Source organism: Trachurus trachurus (assembly GCF_905171665.1).
Source record: "Trachurus trachurus genome assembly, chromosome: 13".
Classification (NCBI taxonomy): Eukaryota; Metazoa; Chordata; class Actinopteri; order Carangiformes; family Carangidae; genus Trachurus; species Trachurus trachurus.
This window is the reverse complement of record NC_139892.1, coordinates 15,953,839-15,980,584: the sequence shown is the minus strand read 5'-3', so window position 1 is coordinate 15,980,584 and position 26,746 is coordinate 15,953,839. Positions and strand designations below refer to the sequence as shown.

Sequence of the window (26,746 nt, the reverse complement as noted above, 5' to 3'; positions counted from 1 at the left end):
ATACTGGGCCACTCCACTCCTCTTCTCTTCTCTTCTCTTCTCTTCTCTTCTCTTCTCTTCTCTTCTCTTCTCTTCTCTTCTCTTCTCTTCTCTTCTCTTCTCTTCTCTTCTCTTCTCTTCTCTTCTCTTCTCTTCTTGTCTCGTCTCGTCTCGTCTCGTCTCTTATCGTCTCCTCTGCAAACATTAAGTATATTGTATCAAAAAAAGAAGTGAGACTCACCACTGAGCTGCAGCTGACATCCAAGACTTTTTCCTATTCCGAAAATCTGCATAAAATAGCCATCTTCAGGGACATAAACTGTACCATACACATATGATAGTGAATGCTGTGGAATAGCTTTGTATAATCACACTTACACATCTGCACATACATAAAGACACACACACACACACACACACACACACTGCTCTCTGCCATTCTGCCCGTCATTCTCTGCTGTTGTCACAGTAACCATCTCACCTTCCCTTCACAGTCCCGCCCTAATGAGACCACTGGAGGACAGAGAGAGAGGGAGAGTAGCAAGGGGGTGGAAGAGAGATGCAGACAGAGAAAAGCAGAGATATATCACAGGGAAGATAGGCAGCGCGGAGGCAGAATTGCCATTGTCTTGTATCTGCTCTTTGCACACCAGAAACCCTCGCTGTCGACTGCCCAGGATCCTTCCAGAAACAAAAAGCCACTGCCCTGCCAGCCACATCCGCTGATTACACTTGTGTGCTCATGACCACACCGCAAGTTCAGTTTCCTGCCGGGGCATTTCCATATAAATCCAATAACATTATCGTTAATAGATAATTACCCTGCACTGCATGATTTGTTACCGCAAACACAGATTAAAATTCAATTAAAGGTAAAAGTGTGCATGGCTGCTGCCTGTTCTGCTTTGCTGAGTGGCTCCATTTAAACCCAATAAATCACATTCAGTGATTATATCTAATGTGGGCTACGTGTATGTCATGAGACTGAGAATGTGCATTCAGTTAATGGAAGCAAAATTAAAATGACTGTGATCCCAGTCTCACATCAAGGCTGATAAACAAACACAGACACAGCGTGTAGATATAAAGAGAGAGCGAGAACAAGGCAGAGCAGACCATCAGCAAGATGTTAACATCTGTTCCTTTATGTACTTTTAAAGTCTCTCCGTCTGCTGCGGCACCATGAAAAGGCCTAAACGAAGTAAACGAGGCCCCTGGGCTCGACACAGATTGGCAATTATACACCTCAACGTTGCAGGGAGACCTTTAGTGGTTCAGACCTGAGAATTTCATCTGGGAAAACACATCTGCCAAATGTTAATAGGCAGGCCTCTTGGATTGGAGTGTGTGCAACAGGTAAGAGGCTCTCGGTTAAACACGCACAGTGTGTGTATGTGGGATCGTCTGGTGACAAATTGGTGTGTAAAGATGTAATATGTGCATAGTCTTGTCAGTTAGGTGTGTGAGCTTGTTTTCATGTGAGAGTGAACTTGGCGCTACCTATACATTTTTATCGATGTTTCATTGGTTGTTTTGCGAGCGATTAGCCCAGGTTCAGTCATTTACATGGAGCTCTAATTGTTTGTGTCATTAGCTACCATCTCACAGGGACGGTCATTAGCAGAGTTTCATAATCAGTCAGATGGTCGCACGTTTGACCTGAACAATGCTTGGGGCTTGAGTAGCATTTAAAGACCAAACAGACACATGGCCCATTGGCCCACGCCCAGAGGAATTTTCACTTCACTTGTTAGTCAACTTCTCAGGACAGGACAACTTACACATGCAGTATCTTTCAAATGTGTTTGATTGTGTAAAAAGATGTCCGATTTTCATCAAGAAAAAAAAAGTCAGAGTAGTAGTGCATTGCACATAATGATGAAGGTTGTAAAGGTTCAGGTTCAATCTCTTTCTACAAGCCTTGTCGCACTAAGAGGTGACAAAGTTAAATTTGTTCATGTATCCTGCAAACCAGGCAGTGCTTGGTGAGTTATGGTGACATAGTGAGCACTCAGGTGAAGCCTTGGCGGTTGGTGAACTAACTGCTAACAGGTTTTCCCACCAGCAACATGCTGGTGCCAGTCAGTCATATGCTCTGCCAGGCAGCCGGTTTGTTAACAGCTTACAGTAGTTTGCCTGATAACGGGACAACAAGTTAATGCAACACACTTCACCCAGGCCTGCCTAGTGTATTGGTGTTACATAGCTCTCTCATAACTTTCTGCCTGTTTGCTGGAGCAGTTGATATCCAGGCAAAGCGATGAGGCTACGATAATGCTGTTGGTTTTGGGCTCTTCACTCACTGTTGGTCAGCTGTGCAAATTTGCTGCTCGTTCAACAAATAGCATGGAAATGGATGAATTCTCTCTTAAATATCTCAGTTAAATGTTGGTGTAAGTGGTTCTTAATGAACTGTTACAATGTTGTCGTGTCGGGAGAGTACGGCGGCAGTGCAGCTTATGTGTTCTCTGGGACAAGGACATGAAAATGATGCACTTCATGGGTTTACTCCAAAGTCTCAATGTTTCTGTGCCTGTGATCAGCAGATCAAATCAAAAAGTTATGCAAAAGCAGCTTAGCTGTGCATGACCAAGCTCTCTCGCATTTTCATTGGCTGCCTACACACCGCACTTTCACAATACACTGCAGCGTGAAGCTTGGAAAATGTAGTAAAGTTGTCAGTCCTCACGTGGTGGTTAAAGTTGTTTAATCAATAATCACTTTCCTATCTCGGCTTTCACACCTATGTACATTATGCACTACAATATATGTCACCATCTTACACTGTTGTATTTGTCTGTGTTTAATCATTTGTCTCTTTCACTCCCCAGCAACAGTAATTTGCACATGCACGCTGAAGTACATAAACACAGGCGGCACACACAACACAGCACACACATTCACATCATCTGCATGATGAATGATTAATACCCTGACATTGCGCCAACTCTTGCAGTCCTCACCCTGTGATACTGTTCGCTCCCAATCAACTTCCCTTGTCAATATTTACTGTCATCTGCTTCTGCAGTTTCATCTGCTGCCTTCGCCGTACTCTCGTTTCTCACCGTCAACTTAATTAGTCACATCTCTCGGTTTAATTACATCAAGTGGAAGGAAGTTGCAATCTCAAGTAGATCAAATTAAGCCCTATGCAAATCCTGGAGTGTCTCGTTGCCGGTCGTCTCTGTGGCAACAATGTCTCTATCTCCCTTATTTCTGTGGGGAGGAGTTTCACGAGGCTTGTCATCAAATGAAATCTTACACTGGAAATCACCCCTATTAGAGTGGTTAAGTGGTTGACTGTCTGTTTAACTTCCCAGTGAGAAGTGACTAATCTCCACTCGGGTATGTGTCTGTGTGTGTTGGGGGATTTTTTTTAACGTCCTGGTGGGAACTTCATCCTGAGGACACACCAGCCCATGAGATCCTGTGAAGGTCGGTCATTTTTAAAGGGATAGTTCAACATTTTGGCAAATTGGCCATTGCCATAATCCCTACAGTATAGCGTTAGGAGTAGGTTCGTCACCTTTACAACTCCAAAGCGCTCTTGTGGACAAGTTGTGACCTGCACATTCAGCATGCTATGAGATAATAACGGAACGTTACGAGAAGGAGTTGTTTTCGAGGCAAATGTAGAGACTGCTTGCCGAAAAACTGCCCCTGACAGGAACGCACATCAGCTGTTTTGCACTCGTAACGTTCTGTTATTATCTCATAGCGTGGTGAATGTGCAGGTCACAACTTGTCCACCAGAGCGTTCTGGAGTTGTTGGATTGTGTATTTGATGAATTTGATGAGGGAAACCAAGAAATCCCATTAGCCTCCGTAGCGTAGCTCTGAGCAGCTTGCGGCTCTGCTCCGCCGTTCTAAAAATAGCTTGCACCGACAATTAAAGGTAACGAACCTACTACTATGACTATAGCGATTATGGCAATGGGCCCATTTGCCGCCGAAATGTTGAACTATCCCTTTAAGGCATTTATTTATAGGGAATGCGTTATTCCCATGAGTGTAGGCATATTCCCCATCGGAAAAGTGAAAGAACAAAATCAGTGTTTGGATTTGGGAATAAAGCGCAACAGGCTCGACACACAAATGACAATTGTCAGTGTGTCACACCAAGTTGTTGCAGGGATCCTGTCGGCAAACAGCTCCTTCTTTACACACCACAGACGTGGATCAACATTATCGCTGATCTGAAGTCACACTTTTGGCCACATGATGATTAGAAGTCAAATATTCACTCTACTGTGAGTTCTGTTCTGTTCTGGTATCTTTCAACTCCTTGAAAGAAATGTCTGACTGCTAAATGCCCCACTGCGTTCACCAGGTAATAATTATTAACTTTGACTTTCCTGTGGTGCTGGTCAGGAAATGTGCAGCGGGTCAAAGCTTGATGCGTTTGGAGAGGAGGTTAATGAAAGCAGCATGAGCGAGCCAAAACAAGCTGTAACACATAAAACCTAAACAATGAGCTAAACAAATCTTTAAATTACTTAATAGGTACTGCTGAGTATATTCATGGGCTTGTTAAATAGTGATGGCTACAACTTGTTACTGTGTCGAAGTTACCTGATCAGTATCAATAAAAAGCCAGTACTGTATCAGGAACAACTGTATTACAGTGAGTGGCTTCCCTGATGACACTAAAACTTCAACAGAGTCCCGAATCTGTCACACTTCTTCTCACCCAAGAGTGTGACAATGTGGCAGGAACAAGCCAGTGTAACGTGACCTTGCTTCATGTACACCATCCCAGAAAGCAGCCTTTAATTAATATGCCTTGGCGAATGAAAACCGTGACCTTTTGGCGCGTGGGTTTCTCTCACCAGTCCCATCCATTGTGTCATTAAAATTCCAGCCAGGGTCTCCTTTCTGCCTCATGATCCCCTCCCTCCGCCTCCACCCCTGCCCTTCCTCTCCCTCTCCCCCTGCCCATTCTTGCGAAAACCAAAATGCGAAAACCTTGTGATACTGGCAGAGAGCACACACAGCCTTGACTGACAGTTATGAGAGGATAAAAGTGAATTTGGGAAAGGCAGTTGCTCTGAAGATCACTCCCAGCCATCATCCTTGTTTTTGCTGTACTGTCTGCAACACATTTCAAACATGGATGACTTTTCTAATTTGTTTCTTAAATGATGAAATTTCCATTTTTCTCACATCTGTTCTTTTGTTTTACTAAATATTTCACATAAGGCCTTGTGACAAAGTGATGATTGGACTTAACTTCTTAGGTTGCTTAATTAAGAAAATAGTAACAGAAAAACCCCAAATATGAAGAATGAACCAGTGCAGTAATTATCCTGGATTACATTTTATTTACTTTGCTAACATGGGACTAAAGTATGCCATGCAAAGGATTAGTAAATTTACACATCATCTACGGGGGCTTTAATCTGCTATACATGCTTTGCATTAGCAGGAATATTTTTCTTTTATCTATATTCATTTTGTGGAGGAAGTGGTTGTGGTGGCCATGTGGCTCTCTGTAATCCCATCCCATGAAACAGCTGCCTATTGTTCACTGGTAACCTGGATTATCTCCAAACATTAAATAATGCATTACAGGGCCAGCTGTACGACACACCTCAGGGGGTCAGCAGTGTTTCTGTCCAGCAACCAGAGATGTGGTGGAGGGGAAAAACATTTATTTTGTAAATCTGAGCAGTCACATCAACAAAACGATCTTAAAAAGAGTGATAGACACATCTATTGTAGGAGTTATAATCTAAATCCCAGTTATCATAGTCAACATTTCCATAAAATATAATTTTATTCATCAGTCCTACAGTAGCTTTAATATTTTGTTCCTTTTTTTTATGTAAATTAGGTGTGGTTAAAAAAAAAACTATTTATCTGCATACAATAACACAACACAGAAATTAATGTGAAGTTGAAACAACAGCCAAGGGATAATGAGATAATGCGTCCATGCTGTTTTTTTTATGGATACATTAAGTTTATTGTCTGGTTTGATTAGAAACACACTAACCAGTCGGTTTATAATTAGTGTTTCATCATTACCGCACACATTTCTTAAAAAGTGCATTTTTTAATGTCAGAGTTATAAAAACAGCGAGCATGGAGCAGACACTTTGAAATAGAACATGGTGGTATGCTTTCCAATATTAAAGCATGGTTAATATGGTGGTGATCAGTATCATATCCAGCTGTTTTCTCTATTACTTTCTAATCAAAATGATCATTGCATAGGGAAAACTGCCCTCACTACAACCGTCTATATTAAGTCTCATTTGGTCTTTCTCTGGCATCGACTAAAGTAAAATTATTTTCTCCCCATGTAGTAGTGGAGCATTGGTTGACACTAAATGGCTTCCATTACCGATCAAACAGAGGTAATTTGTGTCACAATCTGACATCAGTGACGAGCTGCATCTGGCTGTACCCACACTCTGTGTATTCAGATGAGCAGAGGGAGGCTAGACAAGGAAGGAGGAAGGGAGGCAGACAGAGGAAGACGAAAGAGAGGGAGAGCATGCAGCTTTCTCAGACAGCTGGTGATGTGCAGCTGTCTAGGAGGCTGGATTATTCCGTAAAGGCTGCCCTCCGAGGGAGAGGTGAGAGGGAGAAGAGAAAGAGAATGGAGACTGAAATGGGGACAGAGAAGGAAGAGGGATGGAGAATGTGAAACAAAAGAGATTTGGGCAGGCGAAGATGAGGAAAGCAAGAACAAAACAAAAGAGGAACAAATGTAACTTGCCGAGATTGAAGGAGACAGAGATGCGATAGAGGGGGAATGATGGGGACAATCAACAAAGATAAACAGCAGACAGACGAGAGACACAAACTAATCAAATCAACCCTGCAGATGATGATGTTTGAATAATTTTAACCTTTTAACCAAACAACATTGCTTTGTTACAGCAAATTTATTGTTTTTACTAAAATATACCTAAATTATTACCACTCAATCAACATAAAGACCTACCTCTTATTTAGAAGACACGGTGTCTGTAATAAAACGTGTGGTACAGTATATGTGCAGCATTTGAGGTTGAAAATTCATTCTTGACCTTGGAAATGTTGACAAAAACAATATTTGCACAAGGCTGACTTAGGAGCTGTTTATAAGCAGATGTAATTGCCCAGTATTCATGAAAATGGTGATGTGAATTTCCATTTTCTTTTCTAGGGCTCTCATGTCCAAAGTTTATTTGAAAGTTGAGACTGAATGTTTGAAACAGGTTCAGTTAAACTCCATTCATCTACCAAAAAACAATTTTAACAATAAACTTCCCTCACATTAGCTTTCCAGTCCAAAAGATCTTTGTTGTGTACAGGCCGAGTATGACCATGGACATAGTCCTCAGAGCTACTGTCCTTCTGCTCTACATGCATGGTTGTGCTTCCTTTGAAACCCCGCGTGTCAGTAACTCTGTAATAATGTCCTCCTCAGGAACACCAATTGAAACGCGGGTGGATGTGAAGTTTAATTTTGAATATTGTGTCACCAGGAAATTTTCCTGTGCTTTTGTTGTCAGTTAAAGTGATTTTTATTCTGATCAAAGTGAACATGATATCCTCTCTAGCTCAGAACATAATAGAGGAGTATCTGAGACCAGTACCGGCTGGAGATCAGTAGCAAAACGCTGCCAGAGAGCAGCAATAGTAGCTGGCTGGCTGGCAGGCTGGTATAATAATCAGACTGTCTTCTGCCCATGTGTTCCCCTCAGAGTGAACTAATATAGTTTTTGCTGGATAATGATATCGAGACGCAAGCTCACATTCCCCCGTAATTGATCCTGCCGGCTACCGCCACACACTAACGAGCTAAACGAGGAGGAAAACCCTCCTAGCAACTGGAGGGTGAGAGAGCTAGAGAGAGGCACAGAGGGAGAGGAAGAGAAGAGAGAGAGAGAGAGGAGAGGGATGGTTTAAACAAGCAAATAAATGCATGCGAGTCAAACTAAGGTAAAAAAAAAAAAAAAAGAGGGAGAAAAAGCTTCTAATACAAAGACACTGAGATTTTGATTTGTTACTATGACGGCGGCATGCTGTAAGGAGATCAAAGCAGGTAGTGTAAAATGGTTGAAGAGTGCAGGAGCTGCTTGAGTATTCACTTTCTTTTTTCTCTCTATTCCAGAGAGAACGAGCAGAGAGAGAAAGAGAGAGCAGTGCGGACAGAGCAACAGTGCACGCTGCCTCTTTCATCTTTGACAACATCCACTGGGGGATTGGGCTATTGTGAATTTGGAGTGAAATATTTCAAAGGGGGTGTTGTGGTAGAGCTGGGGCTGGGCTTCTTGGCTGGGCTCAGGCTGTGTTTCACAGAGATGAAACACACCTGGTTCCCAGCCTCGCCTCTGATTAGAGGTTTTGTAGCCGATGCCACAGGCACTCACTGATTAATCTGGTCTTTATTTAATGACTGACTGATCCTAACAGATAATATTCCTCGAGCACATTTCTTCAAATGAGCTCGTCTTTGTTATAACCTTTTTTTTTTTGTCTTGGTTAAGCCTTTAATATTTATTCATGATATTTGTTTTCAGATGCAGTAAAGACCAAATTGTGTTAAACTGATTTTTAATCAGTTGATCTAGGTGTCAAAGGTTGCATCCTTTGCATTTAGCTTCATTAGTGTTGACAGATGTTGAGCACATGATAATGAGGTTTTTCAGCAGGAATGATCAATATGCCTGAATACACAGCATAGATACAGTGTTCTGATACTGCAGAGCACTAAACTAAACTCTTAAATCTAATTTCTCTCTCTCTCTTTTCTCTTTCATGCTTTCCTCTCACTGGCTTGCTGGATACAGGTAAGTCTTATTGATATTATGAAAAGAAAAATGTTGATTTGGTGTCCACAGAATGAGCTAATATCTACACACTGTGAGAACTGCACTGGTGTTGCTGCCTTGGCTTTTAATCAATATCTCTCAGATATACTCTGCTCATACTGTAGCAAATGAGGGGAAAGAGACAAACGAGCTAAACTCAGCAAAGCGTAAACAATGCCCGCTTTAAAACAGTGGGTGCAGGAGAAAGGGCCCTGTCTGTGTGTACGTACGTATGTTTGTGTGTTTGTGTGTTTTTCCTCTGCGTGTGTGTGTGCTCAAGCAATTGTGTGCACGCGCCCACTGTTGTCTGCCGAAACGGAGATGGAAGCTGCTGAATATTCATGGCGTCTGTGCTCGGTTGGGGCCGAGAGATAAGACGTTTATGTTCTGGCAGCCAGAGAGGGAAAGAGGGTGTGTGTGTGTGTGTGTGTATGTGTGTGTGTGTGAATGAGGGTGGGGGTGGTGGTGGGGGAGAGGCCAATGGGCGCGGCGGAGATGTGTCGACATCAGTGGTTTAATGGTTTGAATCTAACTTGGGCCAATTAAAAGGCATGCCGCGTGCACCGGGGTGGGCTCCCATTCATTTCGGGGGAAATTGAGGTTGAAATGAGCCATTGTCGGGCCACGTGGCCACTGTGCATACTGAGCGGCGGGCCTGCAGTGACTCTCCAAAACGGTGGATAGAGGACAGAGGAGAGTCTTTGACAGTGGACAAGGAGAGGCAGTGTTCGCTTTGAGAAGGAGAGAGGAAGGAGGGAGGGAGGAAGGGATGCACACAGAGAGACAGGAGCGAGCGATGGAGACAGATGCGGAGAGACAGAGGGAAAGGGGAAGAAGTAGGGAGAGAATGACAAGAGGCCTGAGAGGAAGGCGCAGAAAGAATGACAAGTATATAAGAAAATAAGAGAGAAGAGGACAAAAGGAGAGTGAGAGCCTAGGTGATGAAAGGGAGGGGGGGGGGGGGGATAAGAGATTTAGGAGACGGGGAGAAAGAGGCAGAGGAAAATAATGTGCACTGATATATATATAAAAAAAAAAGAGGAGACAAGACAGAACAGAAAGAAGGAGCCATATGGATGCATAGATGCATGGATGGGGGTTGCCTGGCTGGTTGGTTACAGTAGCTCTTGCCCTCCTGACATCAGCTGGACAGCATACTGTGGAAATGCTGACTGAGCCCTAAGCATGCACACACACATACACAAACACACATAGAAAAAAAAACGCCTGCCAAGACTATGCCTGTAAAATTGTACATCACAGCATATCAAGCAAATGTGTGCGTGCATGTGTGTGTCTGTGTGTGTGTGTGTCACAGACGAGCAGCTCCAAAATAACAGATGCCCTATCAGATCCCATAGCCAGATAGCACAATTCCTGTCTGTGCCGTCACTCTCTATCTTCAGCGCTTTACACCATCGCTCCCTCATCGCGTTCCCAAATGAGCGCGTGTTTCTGATGCTAACAAGCTCCTTGTCAAATAAAACAACCGAACATTTTTCCATCACCACGAGCCCTCAGCATCCAGATCCACATTTGAGCCGCCAGAGGCGATTATGTCACAACACTGTCCAATCCAGACACAGATCCACACGGCTCAGAAGTATATCACTTCCTGTTCAGCTACCCCTCCTCTCCCCCCGTCCGCCTGTGTTATTGGATGATGGTGCGTATCCCTCTGAGGCTCAGAGTCATGGCGGCTGTGGAAAGAGTCTACATGCGACCTTTGGTTAATGTCAGACGTCACAGGCTTTTATGTCACCCCCGGATGACAACGTGACATGACAGGAATCTTTAGTGACTTTTTTTCTCCTTCACAGAGGAATGCCGGGCCTCATCAAGGATATTTCAGAGCAGTGGGGCAACATTAATTAATTAATCCTTGTGAATGGTCTTGAAGGAAAAGGGGCGGGCATACACAAGCAGCAGTAGTCTGTCTCTCTCCATACATGTGCATATTGTATGTGTGTGTGTGTGTGTGTGTGAGACCCTGAGGTTTACCCCAAGAGATCACTGACAGAAGACAGGGAGGGAGGCTATCTGGGTTTTCCCCCCCTCACTGCAGACACACACATCAGTTTAAACCTCCAGCATCTCACAGGTTTTAGTTTTCCTCCTTTTTCGATACGCATCTCTTTCACGGAAACTTGAATCTTCCTGATAGCAGAGAGAAAGAAAGAGGCCCTCCATTATTGCAGTGGCAGAGCCTCTCAGTGTGTTTGGTGAACAAAATGGACACCGTGAACTGAAGTCTACTGAAGTATACAAAGAAACTGCATCGATATTTTCAGTATTAAAAACTTTGGGAGAAGAGACAGGGGGCAGGAGGAGGAGGGGGAGGCGATGTGGCAAAGGTGAATGTGATATTAGAGCTGAGCTGCACTTAGGAATTCTTTTCTGTTATTATAAGAGTTGGATGACAGAGCTAACAAAGACACTTTTACCACATTTCAAACTTTAAAGTACACAGTTAATATGGACAGGCCGCTAATGAAAGCTTTTTCAGTATCAAGGCTAATTGCTGTTGTTACATTTCTGAAGAACCGACTAAATTAGCAAATTTAGCTCGGCTGTCAGTGGAATAAAAAACAATTTACAGCCAGAGCCATTTCCTTGTCAAATAATCCGGAGGTGTCATCTGTAGGTTCTTCAACAGTCTTATCAGACATCTCCGACTCTTCCTGTTTCCTGCTGTGAGAGAGAGGGGGCAGGTAGGTCCAGTCCACGTAAAGAGAAAGCACTATTGAATTGAAAACTTTATTGAACAACATTAGACAAGTGTTCAAAAGGATTAAAACACAATAAAGCCCAAAGGCTTATTTCCATTGTGGTCCTATTTGATGGTAGATATATATTGTCTAATTCATGTGGGCTTCATCTAATATACTGTAATGTGCAGTGTGAACCTGGGAAGATGCATGCAGGTTGTTTTCTAATATTTAATTAGTAATTGGTGAAAGAAATGCTGAGTTCTTTAAACCATCTACAGTCATGCAGGCTGGGTAATGGCAGTCACGACTGCTGTGTAGCTTCTGCTTCCATGTGTGTTATGTGTATACAGTATCCGTGTAAGATGCAGAGACTGCATCATGCTCATAGTACACTATCCTCCCTCAGGCTATAGGTTGTGTTGCAGGCGTGAAATCCTGAACATTGCGTGTCATCTGTTTCCTGCAGCACTGATACTTCTGTCCTTGTCTTCTATTCCCTGCCTTCCTCTCTGCATTTTCTCATTTGCCAGTTCTTTCTTTCTTTCTTTCTTTCTTTCTTTCTTTCTTTCTTTCTTTCTTTCTTTCTTTCTTTCTTTCTTTCCTCTCTCTGCATACACTTTTATTAAATCCTGCATATAAACTGAGTAATACTCACTCCTGCCATGTCTCCCTAACATCCCGGTGACCTGCTTTCTGAGGTAAATGAGGGCCTGAGGCAAGTGTGTAATCCTGAGTAAGTTTCTGACCCTTTTACCTGCTTCATTGAGTTGTTTCCCATAAAGAACAACAGTGCTGCAACGTGAAATGGGTTTTATCGTTGCTGCTGTTGCTTAATATCGAAGCATAAACACGATGACGTTGCTAGCGGCCATAGCTGCCAGAAAAGTGATATGCAGTCATGTGGGTTATTTGAAGTTGCCATGTAGTGTGGGTTTCTTGTTCCATGGCTCAGTTGTGGTCTGTGCAACTTTTGGTTGGAAAATTATATTATATACAGTATATCATAATGTAATGATATACTATATAATGGTATTAGCACAGTTTTGCACTGCAGCTTGTTTGCTGTGATTGCGTATATGCTGACCTTTTCCAAAAGCTTTTAAAAGGGCAGACATCAATAACACTATGTTCTCCAATCTCAGCTAATTTATGACAAATGCTGTCAATACTTTTGGTAGCATGTTTTTTCTCGGTGCAACAATCAATAGATAGATTTATATTCTGTTATTTTTCATACTTTATGGCACTTATGCAAGAATGTAGAGGAGGGTAAACCCACCACAACTTGATTTTGTTAACCTCTTCCTCCATATGGCGACAGTACACTTCTTCAGATGTAACTGTGTTCGTCTTGGTGATGAGCAGTGACTTAGATTCATAATTTCTCCACCTGTGAGCTATTATGCCACAGGACAGCATCTTATTCACTTAACACTCTGGCTATTTTTCATTATTGTCTTCTGTTGACATGGATTTGAAAAAAAATTGGAAGATTGCGTCAGAGATTGTGTTATGTGTTGCAGCCGATTGACCCGCAGCTTGATATTCGAGCAGATAGTGTGAACGGATCGATGGTATTGTGGTATTGTTGTAGCTTGGGGCAGACTCTCTGGGTTTGACGTTGTGAGTGGGTGTGTGTGTGCGCGCGCGTACGTGTCTGTAAAGACCAAGATGTCTGCACACTATATCCCTCCTTGCAGACAGGTGGGCTTAACGGACATGTTTTTGTGAAGTCTGGAGCAGAAAGGGCTCCACACTTCACAGGGAGGGAATACTAATGATAAAAAATGGTGAAGATCCACCAATTGTCCAAAATACAGTGGGAGATATTCTATTTGTTCATGAATTTACACATTTAAGGCTATAATAGACCTTTTTCACTGCTAACAATTTGACTTCTCATGGTAGGAAATACACAGGTTAATGACTTAGGACTGTAATTGAATGCTATTTATTTTTTACATAATTTATGCCTAGTTTTTGTATTATACAGGATTGGGCCCATTGTACATTCAATATGGGTGATAACAAATGAATAGACATAAAATGATGGTGTTCTCTCAACATGTGTTTGCATGGCCTGAAAACACATGTTTTTATACAGTTTTAAAATGCTCACTGTATATTAAATATTAGTACACTAAAAATACAATTGTGGTCCGAGGCTTAGATCTCCCTGAGGCAGTGTGGTGTAGTCTGCACAGCTACATCTTGTATAAATCGCTAATGTGGATGTCTTTCAGAAAAATGCTTAGTGAGATGGATTATGGGGTCAAGATCTTGGCATTAGTTGTCTCCTCAGCAACGACCGAGGCCTGAAGTGCTGTCTCATTAGTGCTTTTTTTTTTTTACCCTTGTTACCCTGCACCCTTTGCAGAGTTTATGTAATGACATTGAGCGCTCCAGACTGAGGCTTGTGAGTGTCCACTACTAGTTCACATCTTAGTTGGCAGCAGTTCTCAGTCATGACATGAATGTACCGTAGCTGCATTGTGCTGTGTTACTTATGAGCTTGTTTCTGTATGTGCTGTCTGTAATTTGCGTGTTTATAGTGTGTGCTTGCATGCCAGTGTGCAACACTGCAGCAGATCCAGGTGCAGTCTGTCTTTATTATATTGTGTATATGTGTGTGTATACCAGTATGTCATAGTCTAGTGTGCTTTTGCCTGTGCAGAGCAACCCGAGGAATCGATTATTGAGGGGGCCTGACAGCTCTGCTCGCCGGATGCAGTGGAATACATACTGTAGCAAGGGAGCGCCATCAGTTGCCCTGACAACACCAGTGCCTGTCAACACCTCCGTCTTAATAGTGACAAATTGTACTTATTACATCAGCGTTAATTCCCCCCGATCTCCCTCAGATGAAGATACTTAGCCCCGCGCTGATCAAATTGTGTCAGCATAATTACTGGGAACAGAACCCTATTAAAAACCAGGGCCTCAGACGCACTGTCCAGACTCATCCACAGGCCTATCACTCAACATGCATCTCTGCGTAGGAAGTAAGGGAAAGAGGGAGGGGTGGGGGGGGGCAAGGGACAGGGTGGAGAGAGAGGCAGGGAGATGGGGAAATGAGGGGATGAGGGAAGAGGGAGGGAGAATGTTATTCTGAGGCTGTTTATGCACAAAGACTGTCGGAGCTGACGCACTGGTGCCGTATCCTGCAGTGGTGATGCAGGATAATAGAGGAAGATTCAAACTTTCTTCACTGGAAAAAACAAACAAAAAATTAGAGGTGATGAATGGAGATGCATCCGCACTAAATTGCAGTAAACAAGATGGCAACTGCTGTCTGTGTCACAGATTGCTGAGATGGTCTGAGGGATCAGGTTGGAGGATATACGTATATTTAAATCCCTCTCATCTACATAGAGTGTTTTTGTGTCTTTCAGCTCATTGTTTTGTTTGTCTTTCTGCTAGTTTTATTACTGTATAAGTGTAAGCAACTGTATTGTTTTTTCAGGTTCCAGTCATTGCTGTACATATTTCCTCTTATTCTGACTTTGACACTTGTAAATCTGTAGTTAATTGATTATAAATAATCTGGGTCAATGTGCACTTCCTATACTGTAGATATACAGTATGATCAGAACATGTACCACTATCGAAACCTTTGCAACTGAGCATATAAATATTGCCAAACGAGGATTCTCCTTTGCCCCCAGAGTGAGAGAAAATCATTGTTTGATAAAACTATTTCATTTATCATAGGGAGCTGTCGGGGAGAAGCGTTTTATTGGGAAGTCAGATGGGAAACATTGGGCCCCCTGGGGGAGAAGTCAGTAAATGTGGACTATACAAAAAACAAATGATTAAAATTTGAAATTTCATTAAAGCTTCAGCCTAGTTTTACAATAACTGCAATTACCATAAGCAATTTTCACAGCTCTATAGATATGGATTTAGCATTGCCAGTAGCTCAACAGTGAATTAAGTCTCTCTCTCTCTCTTTTCTCAGTGTGTTGGTCCCGAATGGTGCTGGAATGGAATTCACAAATTAGTGTCGTCTGATGGAAATGTGCTAATTGCTGTTGTTAAGCTGCTGCAATAATTAGGTTATGATGGCAGACTGCTACACATGTTGCACTAACACACACACACTCAACTGAGCAGCCCAAAGCCAACATCCTCTCTCCAGCATGGTGGAAATAGAAGGCTAGATTTAATTACTCATTTTACTATCCATCTGTGAGTATTATTTTCCAGACATAGAGTCATACACAGAGTGCAACAGTTGATAACAGTTTCCCCTGCTGTGTGTAAGAGAGATGCTTTTTTAAATTACAGTACACTAATGTACTAACACTAAGTAAATGAGTAGTTTACTGGCCATTTAGCTGTGGAAGTATCTGCATGGTAAGATGATTGGGACAACACACAGAGGCAGGAGGATAAAGGCTGGTGTAACATGAGCTGGGATCTTTACCTGGCTTTAGCCTTTTATTTTCAGCAGACACATGTATTTCTGGCGACACAAATAGAGTAATGGAAGTGGACCACCTACAAAGAGACTGGTTGTTTCATTAGTGCTTTATTAGTAGCGTCAGAATTTAAATATGTCTTTCCTGTCTCATCAGGCGTCTGTCACTCTGCCTGCTCACCAACATTTTGTCTCTGCTGCTTTTTTGCAATGCACTGTACTGAATAGCTAAAAATATGCGATGCATGCATGGGTCAAAAAAACATATATCACTATACATACATAGTATATTTTGGAGGCAGTGACTGTTGCCTGCCTGATTCACTTAAAATTGCAATTTGAGAACTGACACTGACATTCGTTTCATATTGTAGTTTGCTCATCACCTGAACTTTCTAGTCATAAATGTCTATACAATAAGTAGTTTGTGATTTTAGTTTAGTATTAACAGCAAATTGCACAAAGACCTTCAGGTATTTCACAAAAAAAAGGCAATTATGGCTCTGAATTGGAGTAAAACACACACATTTGTGGTTTTATGTAACCAGTGGGACACAAGATAACCTGGTTGTTCGGTACATGAAATAGTCCAGCGGTGTCTGAAGCTGTGGGAGTTTGCGTGGTGTTATTTGTGCCTATACCTTCCTGCTATTGTGCCTTGTTACCTGCTGAGTGAGTCTATGTGTTTCTTTCTCTTGCCCTCTCCCTGAACTGGCCGTGTGGTCCATAGCTTTGGTTTATTGTCAATAATAAATACCCATGGCCACTGTGCATGGATAATTTATTCAACAACTACATGCTCAACTCTTACTATCTTTTTTTAAAGGACGCGGGTCAGACATATGTATTGATTATTTTACAATGAATACAAACACATCTTTGACTTTGCCTGGTTTGGGTGTTTGTTGGTTGTCTCTGATAACATCCTGTCTATTCTGCTGCTTGACTTAAAAACTGCCTTACACTTGTGTTGTTGTTGTTGTTGTTATGATGACTGCTGTCTTGACGTTCTTTTATGCACGGACCTGCTTAGCAACACGCTGTTTAATGGCTCTGGGCTTCAGCAGAGATTACTGGATTGCTAACCTCATCAAAGACATCAACAACCCCCAGACTCTTTAACCTTGGAGACCTGACTCTCCCTTTCAGCAGTTTTTGTGTGTGTGTGTGTGTGTGTGTGTGTGTGCGTGCGTGTGTGTGTGCAAGTGCATGCCTGCAGCTCAGCAAGCTACTATACATTAATGTAAAATTAATCCTCTCTCCATGCACCCTTGTAGGAAGTTGTTCTCCCATCGTGACATAAACCTGCTATTCACACAGGTGCAGTGCTGCTTTTCCTTTAGCTGCACTGCACTACTCTCGTTTCATGCCTCCGAAACAGTAGAAAACCTCTACTGTATGTAGCCTGTGGAGTTGTTACATGCATCATAGGGCTAGTATACAGGTACGCATGTGTACATATTATGTGGGTTATGGCAGAATTTATAAAACTATATTTCGATTGTAACACTGTTCTAGCAAATCAACTTCTAATTGATGTAAGTTAGAAAATTAAACCTCACGTATTCCCATATTATTACTTACAATAAATCCTTGTTGTGATTGATAAACTTGTTCTGTGTCCACTGAATCTCCAGCAGTGTAGCAATCTGACCTGAGAGAGCAAATGCTCTGAGATAGTGGGGGTCCCATGATTTATTAAGATGACATCTTTCGCTCGTTCAGTTGTTTATTAAATATGAATCGTTCATCTCATGGCAGTTGGACATTTTTTGCATGGATTACAATGTATTTATTATTTATGGTGAATGAAAACACATTTTTAATTTAAAACAGTGGTGGAATAACACGACCCGACCAGTCACTGCATTTCACTCTGTCTGCCTTTTCTGCAGCTGTGTCTCATTTGGAAATAAATAAATAAATATTTATATATATATTTTCAAGAAATAACTGGATGGCATTTAAACGTGTTTTTAACAGATCAAGTGTGAGTGGCCCATAGCCTTAGATTGTGTTTTGTTGTAGCTGTAACACCAGGGAGTGCTGCAAAGCAATGACAATACACATTACTATAGTTAAATCCACACTGTTGGTGCTTCAGTCGTTCTTAGACATTAGATAACTGAGTGGGCGGATTTGAAGGATTCAAATGCTCTTATGTCACACAGGCATGTTCTTCACTATGTTTCTTACTCTCTTTTTGATCTAAACAACTGTCAGAGGCAAAAAAAGAGAAAAAAAAACACATATCACACATCACATCTGTACTTGAATCAAAAACCCTCTGGGAATCTTTGTATACTGTACAAGGAGCCTTTTATCATTATCACACGATGATGTGCATTTTTTTATCTCTCACTTTTAGACATGTCTAATAGTTTTATACATACATTTCTCTTTTAAGATTCTTATATCTGTACTTCCTCTGCTTTCCCAGGGTTGATCTGTTGTATGACCAGTATAATTTTAATATCCAGAGGGGTTATATAGTTTGCAACTAAATGTTTAAATATAACTTTGGGGTCAACATCTAGGTAAAGGTAGGTGTTTACTGGATGTGGGCGTTTGAGACTGCAGGATTTCATTGCAGTGTTCTGACACAGCCAAACACTGTTTTAGCATTCAGGACACAGAGGGAGAGACAGAGAGGAGGAGAAAGAGAGAGACCGAGCAGCAGAGAGAGAGAGAGAGAGAGAGAGAGAGAGAGAGAGAGAGAGAGAGAGAGAGAGAGAGAGAGAGAGAGAGAGAGCGAAGAAGCAGGAGAGGAAGTAGAATGAGCCAAACAGGAACACAGAGGTTTTTGAGGCTGAATAAGAGACAGAGACTCTCTTAGCATTCCAGCTCTGATGCCAAAACTTTCACTGAACCAAGGGTGCCTTCTTCACCGAGGCTTCAATGGCAGCTCTGTCATTTACTTGTATTTCTAAAATCTATTCATAAAGCAGGTGCATTGAGAGAAAGAGATTTTTATAGGTGACTTTTACAGGTGCTGAAGGCTTTTGGATTAGCTTAAGTATTACAAGCTTGGTTCACTTATTTTTCTTTGCCGGGGAGGTGTTTCTTTTTTAATGATGTTGGAGTCAGGCCACAGAAAAATGAAATTGATTGGCCAGATGATGACCATATAAAATAAACTTTTATGTTACTGCTAACTTACAAGCTGCAGTTTGGGCAGTGGGTTTTTTTTTTTTGCCTCCTGGCAGAAATTAGATTTAAGATTGTCCATCGAATGTGTCATTACCAGCAGCTGGTTAGCTTAGCTTAGTTTAGCACAAAGACGTGAAGTGTAAACCGGTAATGTCCAAAACAAAAACCGGCACATTCGTTACAAAAATGAAACCCTGTACAAATAACAATGTATAACAATGTTGCTTCCATCCAGGAAATGGTCAGTACCCGCCCTAAATGCACATCTCAATTACTGATACTTGAACCAGATTATTGACGCCAACTGTCACTGTAACAAAGTTTGAAAATTAATTCCCAGGTTTTATAATTTCATCAATATTATTAAAGCTTCATGAATGCTTCATCAGGTTTCATTTTTCTATCACGTTGCTCTTCCATGACTGTACTGTGGCATCAAAGGAGGTCCCATCCACTGATTTAAAGAGTGTTGCAGTAGTTTGACCATTAGCATGTCTTTTATTGATTTCAGAGTCATTGTGTTAATTAAATGGATCCTGTAGAGCCACAGTGTCTGCAGTCACCTTAGCGGCTATGTGCAGCCACACAGAGGTCACAGATTGACACCTAGAGTACGCTTCCAGCCACTTGTTTCAGGTCTGTTTGATGTATGTTCTTCAACAGCATGTAACATATTATTGTTTATAGTCATTTTTAAAGATTCAGACAAATTAACTATAGTTATTTCTTGCTTAGATTTACAGCATAGAACCCATTTTGGTTTCTCTGCATGTAGCCGTGCAGCCCTGAGGAGCTCTGTGTTGGAGAGTTCAGTCCTGCAAGCTGACCTCAATCAGCTCAGATTAAAGCTGTGATCTGATGTCTGGCCCCCTGTGTCCTGTTTCACGATGCAACGTACCCCCGACTCTGAACAGGCAGAAATTAGTCTGCAAATGCAGCATTCACTTTTCAGACATGACCACCACTGCATTGAATGCAGCGTTTCCTCTATAATACACACAAAGACATGCATACAGTATCTTTATTTACACAAAAAGATAATTTACAGTGATGTTCAGTAGATACAAATATCAGAAAAAAGTCCAATTAAAACAACCATATACATATAATTTCATTAATTAATAAAAAAAAATGGAATGATAAGAATTAGCTTTAAAAAACAGCAATTAAAAGATAAGATATTAAGAATACCATACCAAGTCAGAGCCTTTTTAGAGTGCTTTTTTGGTGATAACCAGTTCCATGGTGCAAAAAAGACAAAAGCAGTTCTTCCAAACTTATATAGTGTGAATCTAAAAAAGTTTCTAAAAAATAAATAATAAAAAAGTTTTCTTTCTGTAATGTAATAGAAAGCAGGATTCATTCCTGAATAAAAAGTTAATTGGTTGCCTTAATTTTCTCAACATATTTTATTGATATATTCATTTTTTAAAAGGCTATCTGGATGCCAAGATATTTGTGTAGCATAACTTTCAATATTGATGCCACTTTTACTTGATGATCAGATTATTTCAGTCAGTATTTCTGTCTATGTTTGTAGCAGTATGTTGGTATAGGACTGTATCATCAGTAAATGATAGTGCAGTTCTTCAAGGTCCACTGCTGCTGAGTTAATGGATTAAAAATGGATCAGTAGAGAAGCTCTGTATCCAGGTTAATAGCACACCAAGACAATTTTAAATAATGTTTGAGCAGTAGAATAATTGGATAGGTGATGCATTTTGTGCAGATGCGGTGTACATAAGCCCATGATAGACAGCTCTCTGTTTTTAATTTTAATTTTATGTCTGAAGTGACTCAGGAGAGTCAAAGTGGGCCAGAGAAGTTACCACACAGACGAAGTACATTCATAAGCCCATTTATCATCGCTCTGTCTCTGCTGACCCGACTAGAAGTGGGTCCCTCCTCACTGTCTGACTCACAGCGTACTGAGAGCCAGTCCCACCTTCCTCTTTAAACAATAACTACTCACTCACCAACTCACCTTTTACAGAAGAGAGTAGTCTTCATAGTAAACATTTTAACTCTCTTCCAGTGACATCACATGTAACCAGTCTAATTCATCTGGGATCTCACCTCAGATAATGTTCCTTTTGTTTTTCATATTCACACTCTTCACTGATACATTGGTTTCCGGCCTGTCAGTAGAATAAAATATTTAATCACAATTAATTGCTCAAGTGTCCATAATTAATCATGATAAATATCAAATTAATTCCACATTCGGTATTTGTGAAAGTACCTTAAAGGGATGTTTTTAAGTGTTTAAAAATGGATAGATACAGTATACTGCTCAAATTCTTTCTATTTCTGTAGTTTGCAGCTTGTTGAGCTGATTGAATATAGCCTACAGTAGAAACTGTGATCATCTCTAATTTTTTATGTTTTTTATTTTGCAACTTCAGGTGCAAAGAAACAACAAAAGAATGGCCCACTGGGATAAAAAGATTGGTCGTTTATCACCCATTCGCTCTAGATAGTGAGTTGCAGATTGTAAGCTAAGATGTGACCAGCTCGGCTCATATTTAAATCACATCAAGCTTCAGAGCGTCTGTTGGCAGTGAGGAAGCTGTGACACTAGCTCATCTGTACGTCGAGGCTTATTTAGCCTGCTGAGAGTGAGAGCCTGCTGTTCGTATTAGATTCTGTCTCTGGCAAAGTGGCGATGATTAGATAAAGTGTGTTTGGCGGAGTGGAGCACTTTTTTACTTTACAGTAGCAGTGGCTGTGAATGAATGGAAGGAAATGCTTAAGAGGACATTGTGCATAATTTCTTACTTGACATACTGGTTTTTGTGAAAAATGAATTACTCCTAAATGCTGATGTACTGAGTGAGTTGAAGACAAAGCCGAGGAATTAAAGGGGAGCGGGTCGCGAAGAAGAAATACAATACAATACAATACAATTCAACACAATAGCCCTCATTTTGAATCCCCTCCCTACTGTAGTGTCCCCTCTGCCTGCACTTCATTCTGTCAAACACAATAACTGAGCTCTGACGTCTTAAAAGGCATTGCAGGAGCATAGAGGTGCTTGAAGAGAAAATTGCAGCAGCTCACAGCGGCTGGAGTGAAATACCATTTTGTCTCACTCAAGATGGATTCCACAGTGAGATTTCAGAGGACCAGTACAGAATCAAAATGGAGAAGCCAGAAGGGAGGAGAGAAAAAATAGGCTGTGTGTGTGTGTGTGTGTGTGTGTGTGTGTGTGTGTGTGTGTGTGTGTGTGTGTGTGTGTGTGTGTGTGTGTGTGTGTGTGTGTGTGTGTGTGTGTGTGTGTGTGTGTGTGTGTGTGTGTGTGTGTGTGTGTGTGTGTGTGTGTGTGTAGTGGACAGCTTCTGAGGAGATATCTGAATTTTGTTTTTTGCTGCAGCATGGTAATATATAGTCTCCGGGCATCTCACCTTTTTCACATATAGTGAAAATATTTCAAGTCATTTTCTTGTTCATCATTATTATCTTTTCTTTTCTTTTTTTGATGATAATTGATTCCACATGTGACTGGTAGCAAAAAGTCAGTAGGTAAATATTTACAATAGAAGAGGCATTTATGAATTGTAATGAAATGCAAAGCCAAGAGATGAAATGAAAAAATCAACTTCTCTGTGAAGATTTTGAAATAGAGTTAAAAAGCAAAAGCTTCTTCTTCTTTTTTTGCATCTGGCCTCCTCAACCTCTGAGGAAGATTTCCTCCCACCAATCGTCTCGCATACTGACATGCATGCATGGCTGCTGGCGTCCCCCCCCTCTCACCACACACACACACACACACACACACACACACACACACACACACACACACACACACACACACACACACACACACACACACACACACACACACACACACACATTGCATGCAGTCACATCCTCCCTCCCTCCCTCCCTCCCTTCCTCCCTCCCTCTCTTTATAGATTCCACTTGCTGGTTGCCCATCTAACAGCCCTGTATGTAAACCAGTGAAACCCCTTCAGGACATCAAATCCGTGGAATCTGTTGTCGGTTCTATCTAGGTCAATGCCTACAATAGCTATGCAATTTTTTTCTCTTCTCTATGCCCCCCCCCAAAAAAAAACCTCCCCCCAATTTGCTTAACCCCACAAGGTTGATTTTTGTTTGCATTTATAAATATCAAAAATGCATATAAGCATATTAAACATGCTTTCATAGATACTGGTCTCAAGTGGAATATTAAAACATGCAGTGGTTTGATGTTAACATTAGTATAACATTATATCTAGGTTATTAACACTGTAACTCTACACAGCATTGCATCCCAACAACATTAAACGTGGAGGCAACAGTGCAATTTTGTGCGACATTGAGTTGTTTCCTCTCTGATCTATAAGGGATGATGTCACGTGACCTTAGGGAGGTGGCATCTAATTTGTTAACCCACACAGAAAGGAGAAACCTTTCTACCTGCTTCTCCATGCATTTTTCATAGGATCTTGAAATATCTATTTTGAAGGGCATTCTCACTGACAGCGATAAATACTAAAACTGCGCCAGTGTACATACAAATAGACAGAAATATATGTACTTTAGTTCATCATAAACTTAAAAAACACGCCACACTGAACATGTTTTAGAGGAAAATCACAAGAAACCCCACAGCTCCCCTTGTTCAACTTAAATGAATTACCCTCTGCTAATCTGCTTTAGTAGCTCCCACACAGCCCCAGTTGTTCTACTTTTGGATAAATCGCTGATATGACTGCCTTCAGACATGGGCTGCAATCAAAATCAAATATGCAGAGTTTTTTTTTCTTTTTTGCTAATCTAAGCAGTCAAAAAATAATGTTTAAAAAAAAACCTCACAACCTAATCAGAGTCACCCAGGACTGTCGCAGTATTACAGCCTCTGTAGGTTTCTACAAAGAGATGGTTAGATGTACAGTACAGTATCTGTTGGACCTTCATAGCAAGCCACTTTCTGCCTTTCAGTCTTTAACACTGTGAAAAATCTTCTACAGTTAATCCAACACAGTTTGCAAAAAGTCTTGATATATTTTTGTCCAAGTTTCCCTGATAATCATTATTTCAGTGCATCAAGTTTCCATTTTAATGCACACATTATCGTACGCTCTGCTGCTGTCATTCACATCACACACACACATACACAAGAAGAAATTGAAAGCTCTTCTGGGTAATAATCCCTGATGAAACATGACACCTTACAAACTATGTTGTCACATCCAAGGCTTTTTGTTTATGACATCTTTTATTAGCTTAGTGAGCAGGTAATTCAAAACCAGTAAAATATTTGCAGTGTGAAATGATGACATATACTGTAAGTGTTTTTGCTCTGAATGTTTTCCGCCTTATCTTTGTCTTCACCGTGCATGACAAAATCAGATGGGAACGATGATAAAGACTTTTTAATTCGCCCACCTCTAATGTGTGCAGCGGTGTACTGTAACCTCTTAACCTCATGATGTCAGTGTACATTGTTTTCCTCCTCGACCACGCCAACATTACCTGTAGCTGTTATAGCCCTTACAGGCTTCCTTAGCTGCCTCTGCCTTAGCATGCCCACCACTGCACAGTGAAGACAATCTCCTGTAAATTGCTTTTTCGATCAGTTTTGACATCAATCTGCTCCCACGGGAATGTGGGCATTCATGTGATGGCGGAGAGGAAGGTTTCATTCCTTATGGATGTTGACAACCCCACTCAGCCTGGTTTGATCTGCAGAATTAACATAATATTACCGTACATACAGAACTGGCTCTGACAGCCAGAGAGGGATTGGCTTTCTATACCAGACGTTGGCGCCAGTGTGGTTTCCGCAACAGCAGAAGTCAGAGACAAGACAATAAAAGCTGTTAGGGGTCAAAGATCAGATTTTTATGAACATAATTTTTGCTCTTTTAAAATGTAGGGATGCGTTTTGTGTTCCATTATCTGGGGTGACACGGATTTCACCGCAGTAATTTACAGCATTACTACAATTATTTTAGTTCGCAGTAAAAGAGAGGAATTGTTTCTTTTTTCATTTTGCTCCAGCGGACTCGGGTTATCTCATGTAGAATTAAAGAATAACTTCTAAAGGTTTTGTTTTCTGTGAGAATCAAACTCAAACTTCACCAGCACCCGATGGGGGGAAAAAAAATCTTTCAGTTGTGCCGCAGTGAATGAATTCTTTATACTGTAAAAATTGTTTTGATATATACATAACAACCACACAACTGCTGCCTTTCATGTGTTTCCCCCCTGCTCTTCTTATCTGCTTCAGGACAAAGATACATCATAACATCCACGGGAGCCTTGTATATTCTGGACGTCCTGCCTGAGGATGGGCTGAATAACTATCGCTGCACCACACGCCACCGCTACACTGGCGAGACTCGCCAGAGCAACAGTGCACGCCTCATAGTGTCAGGTCAGTAAGTGCCCAGTACAAACTAGAAATCAGCTGAACTCTCTTTGGCCCTGGTCTTCATTTCTTATGTTTTAAAACTAGATAAGAAAGAATATTAATAATAACACTAGCGAAACTTTATATCCAACATAAACATAGCTGCTCTTGAAGAGACTGATTTGCAGGCTGGTGCAGAACAGTTATAAGGTCCTATTTAGATTTACAGCCAGACCTGCTGTCTGCTCAGTGTGGGATGACTACAACTTTAGCAGTCCTTCTTTGGCCCACATCAGTAACAAAACAATAATTGTATTACAGGTTGTTGCAGGCTGATTATATATGACAGATAAATGGAACAGGGGAATCAATTCGTCATACCCTCTCCTGTTTTTTTTTTTGTCACAGTTAAAATCTGTCTCAAATTATAGGAACGCAGTCTGTTCCTCTCTTCTCTGCCTCACATAACAAAATATATAGTTTATAGAAGTGAATCTTGACCTCGAGAATCAATATTGGATTATACTATCAAGCACCTGGCAACACTCGCCACTAATTAACACTAAATTCTCTGCTCCTTACAGACCCCAACAATGCTGAGCCAGGCATCTTGGATGGCTTTGACCATCGAGAGGTGATGATTAATCATCGGGTGGAGCTGCCCTGTAAGGCCTCAGGCTACCCAACGCCCAAATACCGCTGGCTGAAGGACAACAGCCCTTTGGAGCCAGACAGCCGCTTCCGCCAGACCATCACGGGCCTGCTGATAGAGAGCACGCAGCCCAGTGACTCTGGGACGTACGTTTGTGAGGTGTGGAACAGCTATGGCAACGCTGAGGTCATGGGGCGGCTGTATATCAAACGTAAGTATTTCATTTAAAGGAGGTGAATCTGTATTATCTATAGATACAGTATACCGTAATTACAGTCCATCAATATTCAGTCCATGATGATCATTGGCTACAGTGAAAAATGCAAAGGATTCTACTGAAAAGCATTTCTTGAAGCAACCAAAGTTCATCAAGCAAATTCAAAATATATGCAAATATGTTTAGTCTATCCAAACTAGATAACAACATTTAAATTTGCTGAGAAATTCATCATCTCTAAAGCAGGAAGTCCACGATAGGAGTTGTATAACACCTATCCTAACAAAGAATGTGAAGTGCTTGTTTCTGTGACCTAAATTATGAATTGGAATTAATGTTTTGTGACTAAATTGATCAATAGTGTTCCTACTTTAACTCTAATCTAGAGATCTGGGTTTTTCAGAAATGCTGGACACATCCATCCTGCTCAGTCTTCCCTTCTCTGTATC

The 26,746-nt window shown here is 41.3% G+C and overlaps 1 protein-coding gene across 5 annotated transcripts in view; it reads left to right on the top strand.

Annotated features, from left to right (window-relative positions):
- dscamb (Down syndrome cell adhesion molecule b) overlaps positions 1-26,746 on the top strand; it is a gene marked incomplete at its 5' end in the record, with an annotated part of 107,532 nt that overhangs the window by 42,982 nt on the left and 37,804 nt on the right. For all 5 annotated transcript variants that reach the window (XM_083984562.1, XM_083984560.1, XM_083984563.1 and 2 more), the window contains 2 exons: positions 25,306-25,452; positions 26,013-26,291. In XM_083984562.1, coding sequence (XP_083840688.1) covers positions 25,306-25,452; positions 26,013-26,291 — 426 coding nt within the window. The remainder of the gene's footprint in view (positions 1-25,305; positions 25,453-26,012; positions 26,292-26,746) is intronic.